Consider the following 19438-nt stretch of genomic DNA (forward strand, 5'->3'; position numbering starts at 1 on the left):
TGTGATTACAGTATCTGAATTCTCAGGCTGTGTTACTATTTCTAACTGGATGTGATTATTAAGGTAAATGCAGCAGACATGGAAGCTAGGCAAGGAAATAAAAACAGCTGCTAACAAGCAGTTTCCATGAAAGACTGATGCAGGTCCCTGAGGCAAGGCTGCAGGGGCTGGTGCCTCACCAGCATCCACTGAACATGGTCTGTAATTAGAGCTCTCGGAGCTGAGGAGCGGAGGTTAACAGCCTGTTGGTACTTTAAAACAGGTGCTTCAAACATGGCAGTCTCATGGAAAAAAATGCCTCTGCATTTTTCTGCCTATGTTGTTGGGTTTTTTTAAAATCAACTTTACTGTCTTTCCTCTGTTTTCCCCACTTCAGAAAATTCCTGGGAAGTTCAAGAAACTTTTTACTGAACTTGAAAGTTTGACGGTAAGTATGGTGTTGACAGCAGAACAGCATTGCTTGTCTTTACCTGCCTTCCTTCTTCCTAATTTATTTGGAGGCTGCCTGTCATTGTCTTGAGCTGGAACTTGTCATGTCAGATCTGTGACTTGCTGAAGGCCACGCAGCCCCCCAGAGCTCAAAGGTGGTCTCCCAACCTCTGGAGAGAGGAGGAAAGGAGAGAGGCTGCATTCCTGACAGCTGGAGGAAGGGGAGAGAGAGGCAAATGCAGTGTTGATTCCCCACCATCACTTTGGAAGCTGTTCTTTTGCCATGGTGGTTAATCAGCCTTTGTCCAAAGCAACGTGCTGCGGATCAGGAGAAAAGGAGGACAGCTGAAGTTTAAAAAAATTGAAATCTGAGGCTGAGGGTCTTTGTTACCATTATCGAAGCTGAATAAACAAATGCTTGCTTGGGCTGTCATGGAAGTGGGTGCATGGTGAGATCACTGCCTGGCATGGGGAATGTGAGATCCAGCCTTTAATGGCTGTTATGCTTCTGCACTTAGAGTCCTTCATAAATTAATGTGTTGCCAAGATTGTGTGTGAGCTGATGTACAAAAACATTCATTTATATGGAAAATTAAGATGACTTTTTGAATTACTTACACAACATCACTGAAACATACTCTCTTATTTTCTTCGAAAATCCCAAATATGCTCCATTGATCTGAGAGCAGGTTTTGTTGGGATTTTTTGTTGTTGTTTGGTGGTTTGTTGTTGGGTTTTTGGTTTTGTTTTGGTTTGGTTTTTTTAGGAATAAATTAATCAGGAATAGATTCTGGGATACATTTTGTGCTAGACAGTAAGATGAAGAGATTTTGCTAATAAAAATTTGTGGGGAAATTACAGAGCAGTCTCAGTGAATCCATTCTGCAGCTTACTCCCATTTTAGCACTGCTTCATGTAGAGGAATGTAATAGCTTTTGTTCCTTTCACTGTTTATGTTTCCTATTCAGTTTAGTAAATCACCTAGCTTAGAAAACCTTTATCTACCTCATTTCCCAAAGAAACCTTTTATATCTAAATCATGTTAAGATCATAAGCCCATAATGGATTTAGAATTGTTCTTTTTATAGCCTATTGATTTTTCTCTCTATTACCCATGTGGTTTTGTAGGACCCTTCTCTGAATCACAAAGCTTACAGAGATGCATTCAAGAAAATGAAATCTCCAAAAATACCCTTCATGCCCTTACTTCTGAAAGGTAATGTTAAAGCTTGGCTGCTCTTCTTCCATATGGTTAATTAAAATAAGTATAAGGTGATTTTTCCTGCAGGTGACCTTATGATAAGAATGTGTCAGATGTGGCAGTATCTACAAGATAGCACTTGGTATGGATAATAAACAGCTGCCTTTTAAGATGGGGGAAGATGGCAATTTTTGTGTAGGTTTTCAGACTTCAGTACCTTCCTGTCAGGCATGGATAGAGCAGTGTGCCATTGCTCTGGCCACATCCTCTTCAGTAGAGAGCGAGACCTTGCACGTCCCTGAAAAAGGGGTCTGAAAGAGTTAAATAAAATCTTAATCTTAAAAAAAAAATTTAAAATATTGATTAAAATAAGCTATAACTACTTGCTTAACGCAGTGAGCTGGGCAGCTAATTAAATGACAGGTATTTAAAATATTCCATTGTCTTGGAGTAATTAATTATTAATTGCCTTGTCTTTGAACATGGCAAATTCATTTGATTATTCCTGTATTCCAAAAATGTTCTCTTTAGGCTGTTTGTTCCAACCTGCTGCTGCTGCAAGTTTAAAATATCTGAAGACAGTTCCCCAGATCAGTTGGTGACAGCTCAGGAGCCATCAGGCACTTCCCCTCTTTGCACACATCAAAAGATTTTGCATTAGATCAGATGGATACAATTATCAAGACTTCAAAATAAATATTTCTCAAGCGTTCTCGAGTACGTCTTGCCTGCAATCAAAGGCAGCAAATGTAAACAAGCAACTTATAGCAATGATCTTTGTGTAGCACTACAATATGGTGTATAAGAACATGCATGCAAGCAGCATTCATGTCTTTAAAATGTATAGGAGATAGCAAGGAGACTTCGCAAAATAATACAGTAATTTTCTTCAGTACAGTGATCCATAAGAAGATGTTGCCAAGGCTGGTAATTCCCAAAGTATATAGGCCTTTGTTCTAAGTCAAACATGTTTGTATTAATGTTATTTCCAAGACTGGTAAAATAAGCATTAACAGCCTAGAAATCATTACTAACTCAACAAATTACTATATTTCAACACAAGTGCAAAAGTAGTTTAAAGAAAAAAACTGAAAATCATTAATAACTTTTATTTGATTGTGAAAAATAACTTCAGAGTGTCCTTTTAAAGTTAATTAAATTTAAATGTGGAACTTTCTCACAGCACACAGACACAGCTTTTGAAAATCAGTCAGATTTTTCAAATATGTAATAAAATACTGTGATGTACCCTTACAACATAGCTCAGATGCAATTTTCTGCTCCACTGAATTTATCTAGACTCTTAGTTGCTGGCTGCAAAGCAAATTTCTGTTCTTTCCACCCTCAGAGATATATACATTGCTGTCACTGACTTAAAAAGCTGTGTGGAAATTTCTGCTTCCAGTATAAGTTTTTCATTAGGAGTGATGGGTGTTTTTTAACTGCATTGATAGAGAGAGAAGCAAAGCCTGTGTCCTGAAGCCGTGTCCTTTCCCTGTCCCTTTCCCTGGGTGCCCCAAAGCAGCCCAGCAGAGGAGGTGTAGATGGTCCCACTCCCTCCTTTCCCCCTCATTTTTAGGATGCTGCCCAGGGGCAGAGAGGTGTTGGAGGCAGCCCCAGTGTATCCTGTGCTTGCCCCGCTTTACTCAGGAGTGCCGGCTGGACCCAGTGAGGCTGGACTGGCATCCTGCCCGCCCAGGTTGCTGTCCTGTCCAAGACAGACCCCAGCCCAGCTGCACTGGGGGCACAGTAGTTCTCCATCACCCCTAGAGCAGAGCTCTGCCTAATGTGTCCCAGTCCACCAGCATGTGAAGCCATTTACATTTCTATCCCAAGCAATTACAAAAAGCACCTCAGGCACAGAGCAAGTCTTGGAAACAAAAGGAAATAAATCAGGTTGGCTTTTTTAGGGGGATGGGGAGCAGGGAGTGACGAAGCAGCCCCCAGCATCAGCTGCAGGTTCCCAGTCCTAAAATCCTCCGAAACTAGGAGGTCCAAGTGAGCATCCAATGGAGTCCTAGAGATGAGCACAGAAGAATTGCTGACATGTACAATTAGACCCGTGGGTTGGAGGTTGGCACCTCTGCTGAGAGCAAGACCTTTCCCGTTTACTGTCTGCCATTTCCCTGCTGGCAGACGCAGCTGTGACTGAGAAGCAATGGTATCAGAGTGCTGCCTCATTAAAACAGTGCTGTCTCCTCCTGGTACTTGTGGGTACCTGCACATCCGGGAGAGATGAGAAGGGCCATAGTGGTTGTGCTCCTGATAGTATTTTCAGTGACACGGAGGATGCACTATTTGAAGCAGAGCTTCAGTCCCCATGGGGAATCTGTTCATGTCCTTGATACTTCATGTCCAAGACAGGTTTTACTTTGTGTCCTAATATGCATTAGAAAAATGGAGAAAATGACCTCAAGTTACTGTTTGACCTGTAATCTTAACTTTGCAACATTTGTTTCGCCTGATGTTCTGCCCTGATCTAATTCATTACAGTTCCCTTCCTGGAGCCCAATATAGACCTTTTCCTTTTCCTTTCACTGACCTTTTTGTTGCTTTTACAAAGTTTCTCCAACAACACTGTATTAATTTTTTTTTCCCTAGCTGTAAATCTTATTTCAAGACTTTGAACTTCATTTTGGTGGCTTATCTTTAACTTCCCTGGCTGGCCACTGCTGTAGCTGGCATCTCTGTGGGGGACTTCAGAGTCATTGTGTCCCGCAGAGAGAGACAAAGGGCTGTCAGAGCAGACTCCAGCGTCTGGTAGCTCTGTCCCCATGGAATTGTGGGCTCAGGGACTGGCCAACCCCAGCCTGGGCACAGCCACGGGCAGCGTGGCTGGGTGGGTGCCGCAGGGTGTGGTGAGCTGGTGTGCCATGCAAGGGCCGTCCCTCTGGATGCCCATGCCTGCTCCCAGCCATCCTCTGTACGGTACACACCCCAGAAATAACACAGACCAGGTTTAATAAGAAATCTGTGCTCCCACTTGAAAATCCTCTGGGTAGGATGTGTAGATAGTGTTGCTGTCTCATAATCTCTGCATGTCATTATACCAGGGTTTTATTCCTTTGCCCTAAGGTATTGCGTCAGTCCTTAATGGGATGTTTTCCTCTTTTTTTTTTTTTTCTTTTTGTTGCTCTTTATTCATTTTACTGCTTTATATTAAACAAAGCCATGAAAAATAACTACTTTTCCTTTGTTTTGTTTTGTTTTTTTTCAGATGTAACATTCATCCACGAAGGAAATAAAACTTTTCTGGATAACCTTGTTAATTTTGAAAAGCTGGTAAGCTAATTTTGTCTTTCCTGTTTTTCAAAGAGATTCACGTTCTCTTCTTCCCTTTCCCCTCCTTATCTTATAAGACTAAAAGTTTTTCTTCTGGCTGAATCAGGAAGAAAAAAACAGGGGTAAAAAAAGAGCAGACATGATAAAACAGGTAACAGTTTATCTCCCCTGCCCCTTTCCTTTGCTCCTCTCTCTTCCCACTCCTTCCTTCTGCAATTTTGTGTAAAATGGCTAAGCCAGTGACAGTCAGCACTGATGCCACACAGTCCACTCAGTTTTCTATCCTTTGCACCAGGTCATGAGTTATTTCTCCTCAGTTAAGTTTTCCTGCTTCAGCTTTCTCTGAATTGTGTTTCCTTTTTTTCTCAAGGCACTGAAGAAAAGGTCATTTTCCACTGGTATGCTAAATCCAGGAATCTTAAATGAAAGTAAAATTTTTGATCTAGGTTAGATGATGAAGAAAATAATGCCTGAAATGTGAATTAAACTGCCTGTAAATACCACTGTACTGGCTTTTATGTAGAAGGGCACTTACTGACATTGTATCTTTGGCCACATCTACTCTAGACAACATATGACATCTGCTCTGATATTACTGATAGAGGTTTGATTTCTCTAATTTGCATATTTCATTTCTTTGTCAATAACATTTTTGTAGCACTGAAAGCCACAGTGTATATACCTGAATGGTTGTGGAGTGGAGAAACTTTGATATTTTTCTTGTTGGCCTGGAGTATTTGATCAAGAAACCAAAATGTTCTTCCCAGCTCTAGATGTGCCATGGGACGGTTAGTCTAGATGGCTGTTCTAGATGGTGAACTGTTCCCAACTATTTTTCTCCATGTTTTTACACTTGTTTGAGAATGAATGTGCAGCTATGGAGTTATTAATGAACTAGATGTTTAACTTATTTTTCACATCCTATCATAATGTATGTTGTCTTTCAACTTGCAAGCAGATACAGACTGACTTTTGAACCTGAGCTCCTCTTTTTGTGTTTTTTATTTGATTCCTGTACCTTTTCTTGTTGCAGAGTTTACAAGGACACTGATTCACATTAAATGAAAGGTTTTCTTGTCCCAGGTCCATTAACTGTTTGACCTTTAGGTGTTTTAGTAAAACTCATTAGCATGTTCTTCTTCATTGCCTCTTGGAAGTACATCCAATTAACATGTAAATTAAACTAGACCTTGATGCACAATAGTTGTTACTAAAATCCCCCACTGGCCCTTATATTTATTTAGTGAATATGTAGGATCTGATTCTTGTTCCAGTCTTAGCCAGACCTTGTTAGTTTGTTTGTTTGTTGTTTAATCATGTATATGTTTAATATATGCTGGGCTTGCTTAGTAAGATTTCCTGTCCTCGCTGTCACCATTGTGTCTCCAGAGGCAGTGGGAGCTTTGCTAATTGACTTCAGTGAGCCAGGATTTCACCTTTTCCATGCAAATGGATAATGGGTATTTTAAATAGCAGGGGGAGAGAGTCTGAGGTGATAGTGGTGGGGCGAGAATTGTTCAAACTGACACTTCCTCCAAATTATTAGTCGGATCACGCTCTCAGGAATGCGCTGTCTCATTGAGCCCTGTGTACATGTGAATGCAGGCAACAGTGCAAGCTTAGGAAGTGGGGGCTTAGGAGAGATTTAAATATGAGTGTAGTAGAAACTCAAGCAGTACACATACTACACAACTTCATTTGGATTCTAAGGTATTTAGTCTATGGGCATGAATTTACTAACAAGATGCATCACCCATCATCACGTATATATCAGTTTATGTGTGTTTTCTAATTATAAGGGCTTTGTCCCAGGCAAGAACATTTTCCTTGGTGTTTTATACTGTGCTGAGCATTTTCTAGCTTCTGCTGAGAAAAATTAAGATTGACATTGATTCCTGCTTGGTTTGGATCAAGCCACTGAACCTCACCTGCAAATTTGCTGTTGCAGAAAAAGGAGAAAAGAATTATTGTACCGTAGCAGATTACTGCTTTGGGGAAGGAATTTACTCACTGTCACAAATGCATAGAATTTCTATTTAGGAATTTCAAAGCAAAGATGCTTTCTCATCCCTCTATTTGGATCAGTTTTTTAAAAGATTTCATTTCTGCATTAAAACACCTGACCTGAAGGAGGACTCATCAGTCTAAACCATTTTTTTCCCGACTATATCAATTGGTTTAATAAAAGATATAATCTCTTCCCTACAATCCCTGCTTCCTTTGTATTCTTAGAGCATCCTGACCACAACAATCCTGCCATGACTGAACTTGATTTGACGTGACATGATTGCAGTGAAGACAAAATAAATGCAAAAGATAAAGAAGAGAATTTGCAAAGAGAAGAAAATGAAATGATCTTTTGTCTCAGGAATGTTGCCCAGTTTTAGTAAAAGTTCAAGGGATTGCAATGATTTATTTAACACCTTGTTTGGTAAACTCCAGTCTAAAATAGTGTTTGATCAATACTGAGTACTGTCCCACTTCCTCAGCTACATCTGAAGGAATAAATGAAAATAAGGTCTTACACTGTTGCATCTCAAGGTATTTCCATGCTATTGACCAAACTGCTTCACTGAAATGTGGCTTCTTCAGTTTTTTTTCTCCAGTCAGCTATCACCCATATCTTAGCAATGACATGTCTTAGCCACACTCCAGCAAACTCTAATACAGGTCAATGGCCATTACTGTTTTAGATAACATCTTCAAACCTAGGGCCTTCAGCTGTAATGACTGTGTGCGTGTTCTCAACCCCCACCTCCTATCAACTATCTGTGCAACTCCCAAGCCTGAGTTTTTGCTGTCCTCAGTTAAAGGAGTGCTAATGACCCTAGGTAGCCCGTAGGCTGAAAGGCACGAGGAATATTTGTTACTCCTCACATTAAGGGTATACAAGCACCTGTTTAAACAGTCAGGAAATAGCATTTGCTTTGCAGATGGATTGGCTGGTTTTCTGTATTACAATTGGATGCCAGAGAATTGCAAATGGACAGCGAGAGAAGCCTAATTAGTCTATTAAAGAAGGGAGATTTGGCATTCTGCTTGAAGACAGTGTTACACAAAGAGGTTCTTCTGTCACCAGGGCATCACCTGCAGAAGCCAGTCTTGGGATGGACTCCCACACTGACTGACTACAGAAGAGAAACAGCAAAGAATTATTACAGTGTGTGTGGTCACAAGGTCTTTCTTCTAAAAGCCAGATTCAAAGGGTATCAGCTGGAAAACATCATAGCAGCAGTATTGGTGGAAGTTGTAGCTCTCCCAGTGCTCACACTATTGACTATGAAATCTAGGATATCTCATTAGAACTTTATTATAATCAGTGCAAGGACATCAGCACAAGATATTGTGTGATTTCATGGCAAATGAAGCACATCGAGTAACAAGAAAAATAGTGATTTGCTGATGAAAAGAATATGAAGTTTCCATTAAATGTGCTATTTTTCTTGTGATAAGCTTTTCTGTGGAGGAGCTTTGTGAGCCACTCTCTGGGTATTGAAAGATGATCTGTTCTGCATCACTCTGGTCTTAAACGTGTTTTGCTCAAGACAGTTAATCCTTCCACCTCTGATATTTGAGAAGGAAATGTGACTAGAACGTCAGCTGTTTGCATGAGCTATTATATCATTGCTGCTAATTGCAATGTGCTTAAATTGGTTACTAGATTTGGTGAAGAGTTGCCAAATTCAGTATGTTTTTGCCTGTATACCACAGAAGCAGTCAAATAAAGGAAAAAAGTAATGCCTTAACAAATTCGTAGGTCACATCTAGTAAAAATGAGCGCAATCCACTGATTTACAATGAACAATTCCAGTTTTCATAAGCTGAACACCTGAGCCTGAATGATAAACCAGACTTAAATGTTTTATTTCCTCTGCTTAATTTAAGTGAACATCCAATATCCCTGTTAGCATGAACTTTTCTTAAAATAGTATGCCTATAGTGTAGTCTTGGTACTTGTCTGTGGAGATGTCAGGGTGCTTGTTCTGCATCATTTAGGCTGTGGGCTGTTATTTTTGTGTTGATTGTCATACTGCAGAAAACTGCCTCGCTGATACTGGTGCCCGATTGTGCTAGGCACTATACAAGTTTAAGATAAGGTATAGACTGTGTCTATTTAGACAACATGTGGAGACAGAAGTTGCAGGCTACCAAATGTGCCAGACAGTGCACTAAAGCCAGGCATTGGACTCGGAAGCACCCACCCAGTCCACAAGACTTTCCTGCTGTAGTTTTTCAGTTCTTAATAAAAGTCACAGGAACAGAAAATAAGCAATTGTTTGGCTATTTTTCATTACCACTTCCCATGGGCTCTTAGGGAGTTGTTCCCATTTAATGTTTGTGATTTCAATAAGGACCTTCTAGAGACTAACCCTGTTTTATCACATACTGTCACTGACACAAAGAGCAAAGTCTCTCTCCTGCTGTCTTCATTTTCTGCCTTATTACAGTTGCTTTCTGCTGTACAGTGTAGGGCAAAGAGATTTTTTCAGTCTTTTCTCATGACAAAATCCATCTCAGATTTTTGCACTGATGTTTTATATCTTATCTTTGCAGCATATGATTGCAGATACCGTTCGGTCATTGAGACATTGCAGAAATAACCAGTTTGGTGAGTAGTCAAAATTTGCTACTTATTTTGGCTTTGTATAGCCTTGAGGATTTGGGTTTTTTGCTTTCTTTCCGCTTGCTCAGGTTTACTACAGCAGCAAAATGTGGTATTTAACCAATTGGCAGGAGGGGGCGTCACTGTTGGAAAGTCAGCATATCAGAAACCACAGCTGAATGCGGTTTCACTTTACAAAATTTTTGTAGAATCAGCTTCCAATTTTTTTATAAATTATTTTGCTGTCAAAATGATCACTTCTTCAAAATACTGTGTAAGACCTGTGCCAGCTGCACTTAATAATGGAAGCCTCTGGTGTACACTGCTGATTTTCACTTTCCCAGCTATAACGAAGTTATCTCAGTTGCTTGCTAGTTTATGTGTTTTGGTAATGGGTTCACAGCTGTCCTGGCTTCCAGTGGCTAAAAGATGGTATTCCTCACCACGGTTTTTCACTTGGCTTTTCACCAAGAGCAATTGTTTGTTTTGGTTTTGTAAGGACATTTCACAAAAAGTCTTGAAGTTACTAAGATCTTGTGGGTTTCGTGGAAGTAGCTGACTGGGTAGAAATGAGGGGGTTGTGTTGGTACCTCTGCTAGGGAAAGCCTGCAAATAGCACTCTGCCTGGTTCAGACCCTGGAAGATCTGTGCTGATGGGAACAGTTACAAGTGCCTCAGTTGCATGAAAGACTTTTTCTTTTTTTGGTGTTTCCACCTTACTAGCCACCAGAGAATCCAATCCTATGGGACCATGCCAGAAGCCCCCAGCTTGCTTTGTTTTGCTGCTTACAGAGGACAAACTTTGTTTTTCTCCTTCTCAGCATTTCTCATTCTCTGCAGAATGTTAAACACAGGAAGGGGACAAACACAACACTACTTTAGGAAGTGGTTAGAGTTTTTAAGCCAAACCCACTCACTAAACACGTAATTTATTGAGTCCACTGAAACCTCTTTTCCAAGGAGAAGTTCAGAACAGAGTTTGAATCATTTCTTTTTGCCAGCTGAATTTTTAGCAGCTGTCAGAATGGACTCTGACAAAAAGAAAAATAATAATAATTTTGTGTATAAATACATATACCTTGGAGAATGACAGGTTCTGCTAAGAATTTTGCTCAACATCTGTTCTATAGAAATACCTTGTGTATGTACAATCTTTTTTTTTAAAAAAAACCAAAAGCTACTTGCTATTGTGGTTCTTGTGTTATTTTAATATATATATAGAGAAGAAGGGGAGAGGAAGAAGGATGTGCCATTTGTTTTTATTCTGTTAAACCAGATACTGAAGGAAATACTGATTAAGCCAAAGCATGTCTCTGTAATTAGAATGCCTCTTACTTGGCATTATAAAATGTAATGTTGATTCCTTTTAATGATGTGAAATTTTTTTTGCAGCTTCTTTGCAAATCTTTCATCTCATTTTTGCTTTTTTTTTTCCTCAAGTGGTTTTCTGAGTTACAACATAAGTCCAAGGTCAATACCTGAGATTTATCATGTAATCTAGTAGTTTGAAGTATGTGATTGTTATTTTATTTTACCACAGACTTGATTTATTGTGAAGCTGACATTTAAAAAGCAGCTTATACAGACATCCCTGTAGGCACTTTTTTTTTTTCCCTCTAAATTCATTTAGGCATGAAATGAATTCACTGAATATTTATTGAGACTTTATGGACAGTTTCCTTTTCTAGTGGGCTTATTTTGCTCTCAAGAATGTGAATCTTTCTACTGCATCAGTTCCCCAATTGGCATAAGAGCAGAAGATATCTCACTGTAGGGAAGAATTCAAACAAAACTAAGCAAGGAATATTATTATTGTTTATGAACTGTATCATGTGTATTAAATTTGCAGACCAAAGTCTTTCTGGATTAGAAACTGGTTAGGTTCCAAGCAAGACTGAAATGCCTTTTTAATGGAAATAATACTTTGTATTCTAAATCCTGAAAACAAATGATAGCATTTACAAGACTGGGCAAAGTAGCCTGAACAAATAACATATTTCAAGCTTTTGTCATTTCAGGTGTTAATGACAAATATAAATGTTTTTCGGTATGTTCAGCACAGCTGCTGGGATCCTATTCCCTCAGAATGGAAAGGTCATCTCTGTATCCTAACACAGATTTATCACGTTGTCCTATTCTCTCACACATTTCTCAAGTCAGATAGCTGCTCAGAAATAGCTCTTAAAAATAACTGCCCGGGAGGCCCGTTAGCAGCCGCCCGCAGAGCTGGCTGTGTTGACATCCCATGTTCCCCACATGGCATCGAACAGCGCTCTTTAGAAACGAGTGGCATGGTGGGTTCCTGGAAAGCTTCTCATGTAGCTGAAGAGTGTGGAGAAAAGGATGATGATGAAACAAAGGAGAGGCAGGGAGTGTGCAATTTAAGCTGGCTGGGTTGGGGAATTTTGAAGGGGTTTCTTTTTTAATATATGGTAATGTTACTAAAAATTCCTTGAGGGTGTGGAGTAGAATGGACCTGTCCAAGCTTTGCTTGTTTTTCAGCAGTCAACAATGTATGGGAAATGTGTCTCATTGCTTTTTCTTCCTGTCTTAATGGTCTCCTGGCCACTGGCTTAGGTTTTTCTTTTCCACTTCTGCTGGCCACCAGCCATGCTGGAGGGTTTCACAGGCGGCAAGTTCCCACAAGCCAATGTTGGGTGTAAAGCTTGTAACAGAAAACATCTGCTATTCAAGCCACCCTTCAATTTGTCTGTTATGCAGCTAATTCTTCTTGCTATGTAAACTCCCATGATGTGACAGCATGACTCTCGTCTCTGTTACTAGATCAGAAATCAAAAGCCTAACAGATCAAAACACGGGGGCCTGTCAGAGCAGCTTTGAAGAGCTTTTGTACTCATCTGCTGTGCTGCCACCTTTCACCTGCTCTGAAGGAAATTATTTGGGGGCCTGCTGTCTTCTGTACTTGTGTTAAGGTTGTTTAAAAGTTACAGTCTGGGTCCCCCACCCCTGCTCAAGGTTCCGTTGTGCTGCCAGAGTGGCAGAAAGGAAACCTTGAACCACCCTAACAGGAGATGGGCTGTCTGTACTGCCAGCAGGAGTAAATCTTCCACTTGGGAAGAGACAGCTTCTTGCCATCCACTTGTCCCTCCTTCCTGCATGCTGGCTGCCTACTTCTTCCTTTCTTCTCCCCTTTTCTGTACCTCATGCATTGCACTTAAACAGCAAGTCCTTTGGACCGCTGGCCATCTTTTTTTGTGACTGTCTAGCACCTGATGGGTTGGCACACCAGCGACTTTGTAACACACAGGACAGAGAAGCAGGCAAGACATGGCTTTCTGATCCATCCCCTTTCTCCTATCTTGCAGGCAATGAAGTTCCTTCAAAAGAGCATCATGAGCTGAAGCCATACATCCATCACCTGCATGTCATTGACAACCAGCAAGCTCTGTTTGAGCTTTCTCACAGAATCGAGCCGCGAGTGTGAGCGTACAAAGCTTCATATAACCTTGTAATTGCAGCACTTTGAATTAAGTGAATGTTTATGCCAAGCATGTTGCTTCCCTATGTAAGAACAATTTACTGAGTTTTATCAGTAGCTCACACAACATGCGCAGGAAAATCAGGCAAGAGCCAGCAAAGGAACTGCTCACGAAGTTGCAGGGCAAGCTTGGTGCCATCGCCGCTGGTCACTGGGACAGGAGGGAATGGAGCAGTGTCCTTTGAGCTCAGGAGCTTGGTTTCTGTGAAAATATTGTTTGGTCCAGTGTCGCTTTCAATCCAGATTCTGCCAGTATTAGAATGAAAGAAAACATCATGTCATAGCAACAAAACATTTCAGCAAGCAACATGCCGCAAGGGGATTGATTCTCAGTTCACCACAGTACGTACCTGGCTAATTCAAGGCTGCCAAAGTATTGTTGTCAAAAATACTGTGTAATCTGTGCAGCTCCCCTGAGTCCACTGGAGCATCTTTTCTGAGATAAGTGCGGACAACTAGGAATGGGAATATAAAAAGAGAGCACACCAGATGAAACTCAAGAGTGCATCATGATGCGGAGGTCAGCAGTAAACAGTTCACCCTGTTATGGCCCCTTAAGAATCTGCTTTATAAAACGCACTGTAGGAGTCAATCCACTTTTGTGGCAATTTATGGACACAGTTGTTTGTACACTGAAAATGTGTTATTTTCCTCCTTTTCAGTTATCTCAAAATTACTACTAGCTCCTGCAGTTAACGTGTTACAAATTATTATAGCAGAAGCTTTGGTTTCTGCTTGGATTACAGCCTCCTTGGTGTCTATTGAGAACAATGCTGAGATGCACCTACATTCCTAACTCACCTCCTGGAAATACTGTTTCAGCAGGTCAAAACTTCACCTAATTTGTACAAGCTTCTCGTTTTTAAAGAACAAAAGAGTAAGAGTTACCTGCATACACACTGGGCTCTCAGTGTTAGGGTCCCGTTACTGCTTCTGTCCCGCTCACACCCCTCCCCTAGCCAATTCTCATTTAGCTAAAAGTACTACTTCTGGGCATGTACTGAGGCAGCATTTCTAAAGTCTTATCTATAGTTGACCTACATCTAAGCATCACCATCACCGTAGCTCTGGTTTTCAGTGCTAAGAAGTTGCCCTGAAATAATCTAGCGAATGCCACGGGCAATGTGCAGTGTGCTGCACAGTCTGGCACGTGTTTGTGCGCTGACTCATGGTAGCAGTCCCTTTGCAGAGCAGGGAGGACATTGCATTGCTTTCCCATCTCTATGGCATGTTTTCCACAGGAGGAAGACTTTCAAGAAAATGCTCCTTTACTGAAATGTGGGAATGCTGAAGTAGCATGCTCTTCATCATTGTGTTCTCTCTGGTTTAAAGGGATTTAAAAAATGCAGCTTTAATAAGTAGTCTGTGGGGGAATCTGTAGAATGCATTTGGTTTTCCCATCTGTGAAATATTGTATAGATCTACTGTAAAGAAAACAAATGTTTCAGAAATGTATTTGCTTGTACTTTGTTATTATCAAATACTATATGATTTTTTTTTTTTAAGAAAAAAAAAATATTCTTTTTACCCAGTAAAAAGAAAAAAAAAATAAACTCTTGCTGGCCATGGAGTAAAAATTTCCTATGTTCTTCTGTAGATGTGACTGCACATATTGTAAATAACTCTTTTGTGCAAACAGACCAAAACTGTTCAGATGAGGTTACTAGCTGTGGTGAGCTCCTTTTTGCAGTGTAAGAACACAAACCAGATACAATTTGCGGCTTGTGTTACTGCAGTTCTTTCTCTGGCTACAATACCCCCCGAATCCCCACCCTAGACGTTACCTGAGTGGTTTGCTGGTTTTTGAGCTCCCCCTTGTGAAATCTTTTTTACTGTGGCATTATTTTTAGGAGCCTGCATGTAGACCGGCCTGCATGCTTTAGCTCATGGTGTGTAACACTCCAGTGCATGAGTTGTCCTCTTGAAATCTGTGGGAGAGGGAGCATGAGAAGGTGGTATTCAGGGTGAGAAAGTGGGCTTGTTTCTCAGTTCACTGCATTTGGCTCTGTGATACTTCAGGTACTTACTGCCGATGAAGCAGCAACGGAGCTAGAGAAAAATAAAAGACAAGGAAAGGAAAAATAAGGAGGGGAAAAAAAAAAAAAAAAAGCCTTGAAGGCTCCTCACTGCCAGTTCAGACTGGTTGAAGTAAATTGATGGGTTAACTTTGTACTTTTAAGCCAGCTGAGGTATTGGCTATCTATCTGCGCTGCTGTAACTTTGTACTAAATCGAGTGTTGTCTATCCCTTGCAGCTGGCATAAACTCAGTTTGAAAGCACATAGCCAGCATTAACCTCATTATCTATGTCGTGGCTAATTAGACTACTGTTTAAAACTTTACAAACTAGTTTTTATAATGGCCTGTATAATTAGGACATAACTTTCTAGCCTCAGGGGCCAACTTGAATGCATCAATTTTACATTGAAAATACTGACTTTATAACTGTTACCATAAAGAAAAGGCGAATGGTCCAAATCTCTAGCTAGTGTGTCTAATAAAAAAAGGCCCATCAGAGTCTCCATTCAACAAGGTGAAGCATTGCAGAGCTGGGCTGCAGACTGGCAGGTGGTTTGAAGGTGTGGTGGTTGGGAGGAGAACTAAAAAGAAACCCTGTGAAAGGGAAGGGGGGCACCACACAGCCTGTGCCAGGGTCCAGCACTGGTGGTATTGTGTGATTTTTTTTGAACCCTTCAACAGCGTAATTATATTACATAGTATGTAATCTATGAATATTGTAAATTCAGTTTACCATAGTCACACCTGGGGTTAAATACTCTGCGTATTTTCCTTAGTATCTAAGAGAAGTAATTGGACAGAACAAAGGAAAAACCTGGGTCACTTTATACCTCTTTGATGTTTCATTTTGTTACATCAAATTTAGATGCTTCTATGACACATCTTTTTGATTCCAGCCCCATCTTGGATAGAAATAAATTGCATTTGCATGACAGTGGCAAAAAAAAAAAAAAAAGTTATCAGAAATAACAAGACATGCTGCTGTAAAATTACAAAGATGTAAATACTAAACATTTTATCAGAGTAATATTTATTTGCATAGCCTATTTATTGTCATCTTATTACACTATTAAGAAATATTGGGATTAAGTCAATGAGCTGAGGTAACGACACCTGCCTATTCCATTCTCTCTGAGTGCCATAATGCTGTCAGCTTGCATTAAAAGTAATAAAATAGAAAACCCCAAATCAAGGTATTTACCTAACTTCTCAGGGACTACAGCTAGTAGTTATCCACCATTATGACACCTGGTATGTATGAAATAATCTAATTTACCAGAATCAATGTTGCCAATGTTTTCATATTTCATGCTTGTCTGCCTCTGTACATATTATTGTGTTGTGTATTTATGAGAGCTAGTAAGCAATAATTTATATGTCAAAATGGCCAAGCAATACAAGGTTAAAACTTGTAGAAGCAACTGTTACATTTATCTTGCATTTTACAGTGTTTTTTAATATTGCTTTTCAAAATATACAAACTACCTTAATGAAGTCTGGGCTCTGTGCCTTTATGCCTATCACACGTACTTATTGTTCCCAACTGGAATATTTTACATTAATACTTCCAGTCATTCAGTTCCGCAAACCCTTGCTGTGTTGGCAAGGTGGATGCAGACCAGCGTGCGCCTGGTCAGAGGCTCAGGAGCTTGACGCTGTTCAGAGCTGCTTGTTCATCTCTAGTCGATGGGACTTCCTGGTACAGACGTGTTCCAGGCAGTTTCAGAAGCAGAGATGGTGTTAATGAAATCTCAGCTGTGCCTTATCGTTACGGCACAGTCTAAGAGGGGCCTGGAGCCACCATGAGAAGTCCCTGTGGGAGAGGGGAGGAGTAGATCTATCTTCATATCCTCTGGAGTCTGCTTATCAGCACTTGATCCTCTTACTGAGGACAGCCAATGCTTTCCCCTTTCATCAGGCATTGCTGCTAGCACAGTTTCCTCTCCCTCCTCTCTGCTGGTCTGCAGTGGGGAAGGCAGAGCCCATGATGGGCTCTGAGTGTGCTGTCATGCAGCTGAGACTTCTCCTGTCCTTACACCCTTTCCACTTGCAAACCCTGGGAACCACTAAGCCAAACGTGGCTATTTCACACAGAAATAACACTTGGTACTTACAGCGTGATGTCTGTTCAAAGTGCTTTACAAATGGGCAGTACTTAATCCTCTAAATTCCCATGCCTTGAATAGTTGTAAGCCTGACCTACAAAATGTTTGTGCCAGTGTTAATATATGGGTAGGGTGAATTTTAACCAGAATAATTAAAACTGTACAAGCGCAAATTGTTGACACAGCTCTATAATGATGTTTAAAGATACTTTACAGCCAGACATCCTTTTCCAGATCCAGCTGTGAAAGTGGAAGAATTTACATTCCCAGCTGTTCATCACTGTCCCTTCATCAGAGATCATTATTCCCCACAGTGTAACCCAGGAGATGTGGGGAGTAACTCCTAACCCTTTGCAGTTAGTCAGCTGGATTACTTCAAGCTGCATGCAAGCAGCTAACTTTGCACTGAAGGGCTGTGTCCTTCCAGCCAGCAGCTTTGCTGGGAGGTTGTTGCAGGAAGTTAGGGCAATGATACCTTTAAGGTGATTTGCAAACAGGAAGGCATAGGGCTGAGGATAGCTGCCTTACAGCTCCAGCTGCACTACAAGAGTTGCAAGAAGAGGCTGTTGCACTCAGCTGATCTCCAGGTGTTGTCCCTTCAGACTGTCTTGCTGAACTATTCAGACAAGGGTTCCTCCATTCCTGTCAACCAAAGAGAGCATTAACAGCAAAGACCTGCAATTTAAGTCACTCAGTGCACCCCCTGCCTTGTCGCTGGAGTAAAAAAGGTTGAGAGAAGCCTGTGGTGAGCTGTTCCTGCAGGAGCTGTGTGAAGGGGAGAGGCAGTAGGTGGGGGCAGCTCTGGGGCCAGCACAGCCCTCTGGGCAGAGTGGGACTGACCTGTGTGGGGACAACTGCTCTACCCTGTGCAGAGGTGGTTCCCTCTTCTCAGTGGGGAAAAAAAAAACCCACTCAGCCTGAAAACAAGCCTCCCGAATATTTGTTGTGTTTCACATCCCAGCAAGCTTTCAGGCCACGCAGAGCATTTGCCCCGGAGTCCTGCTCTCTTCTGCCATGGGGGTGGCAGCCAAATTACACACACAGCAAAACCCAAAGAAGGTAAGTCTTCCTCTGCCTCTAAGTGCTCTCTACCTGTACATCTACAATGACCACCACTTACCACTGGTGAATTGTGTGACGGCACCCTACGTGCATGGCTAAATAACATTGTGAAATACCTGTAGTTGTATCAGAGCTAAAAGAATCGTGCATTTAATATAAAATCTGGAGAGCTGAGGAGACCTACAAAGGTGGGCCAAATGAACAGTTTTTGAAGCCAGGAGAGAAGTGTTCTCCCCTGCATTCCCTCTTGTCTGGAAGAAGGTAAATGGATTTCATAAGACCCATGTAAAGGTCCAGAAAGCCTAGCAAAAGTGAGCTTGAGCCTCCGAGCCTTTCAGAGTTCACGGAATGGCAAGGATACAGTGTGCACACTTTCTTTTAATTTTCTTTGCTTATTGCAGTGAACATGAAGGATTCAAGTGTGTTTATCCCCCAAAGAGGTCCATACTGCCATTTATTTGTAAAGGCACCAGGGTCTTTGCACATACGATAGCTCATACTCTTTGCAAATCCATACAATCCATGGGATTCAGCGTGTTTTTTCCCGTCAGCCTCCTATCCCAGGCAGACTATAGAAGAAGGGAAAGGGGCATCATCTTGAAAGCTTCCTTTGCTCTGATGTGTGCTGCTAACCCTTTTCAGGTCCCACTTCCTCAGGATAGAGGCAATTATTTTCCTTACCTCTCCATTCAGAAAAACACAACATTCCTAGAGAAACCATGCAGTTAAAACCCAGGAAGAACCTAATTTTGGGGTTGAGAAAGAAAGGAGCCATTCAGGAGGTCACACAAATCCAGCAGGTGAGAAGGAAGCTCTTCCTGTGTGTTCTCTACATGGGTCTGATTGATTGCACCTGGATATTTGCCTATTTAAGTTGTTACTTTGCAGGGAGAGGTGGGTAGTGCTGGGTTTGTGTGTAAGTAGGAGTGTTTGTGGGTTGGCTTTAGTGTTCTGTATGGTCTTGGTGTTCTTCTTTCCTCTTTGTAAGGTTTCGGCTCTCTGTAGTAAAGAGTCAGCTCAGTTCTGGTGGTGCTAAGAAACAGTCATTCAGTATAGTTTAGAAATTTGATTGGAAAACCAAACATACTTTGCTCTTTTTAGCATAAAAATGTGGATTTGCTGGTATAAGTTTAAAGAAGTATGTGAGAAAGAGGTGAAGATGTTTTTAAGCAGAACCAGATGAGCTAAACCACACTGAAGGGCAGTTATTGGTGCAGCCTGCCTTGAATAGATAGATCT

The 19438-nt window shown here is 41.1% G+C and overlaps 1 protein-coding gene across 1 annotated transcript in view; it reads left to right on the top strand.

The window, feature by feature from the left end:
• Positions 1–13638, top strand: part of RAPGEF5 (Rap guanine nucleotide exchange factor 5) — a 33891-nt gene extending 20253 nt beyond the window's left edge. The window contains exons 11-15 of the mRNA XM_010173940.2: positions 377–427; positions 1558–1645; positions 4848–4912; positions 9467–9521; positions 12842–13638. Of these exons, the coding sequence (XP_010172242.2) occupies positions 377–427; positions 1558–1645; positions 4848–4912; positions 9467–9521; positions 12842–12960 (378 nt within the window). The 3' untranslated portion in view covers positions 12961–13638. The remainder of the gene's footprint in view (positions 1–376; positions 428–1557; positions 1646–4847; positions 4913–9466; positions 9522–12841) is intronic.
• The last annotated feature ends 5800 nt before the right edge of the window (positions 13639–19438 follow it).

This window comes from Antrostomus carolinensis, unplaced genomic scaffold (genome assembly GCF_000700745.2).
Source record: "Antrostomus carolinensis isolate BGI_N321 unplaced genomic scaffold, ASM70074v2 scaffold9928, whole genome shotgun sequence".
NCBI classification, from domain to species: domain Eukaryota; kingdom Metazoa; phylum Chordata; class Aves; order Caprimulgiformes; family Caprimulgidae; genus Antrostomus; species Antrostomus carolinensis.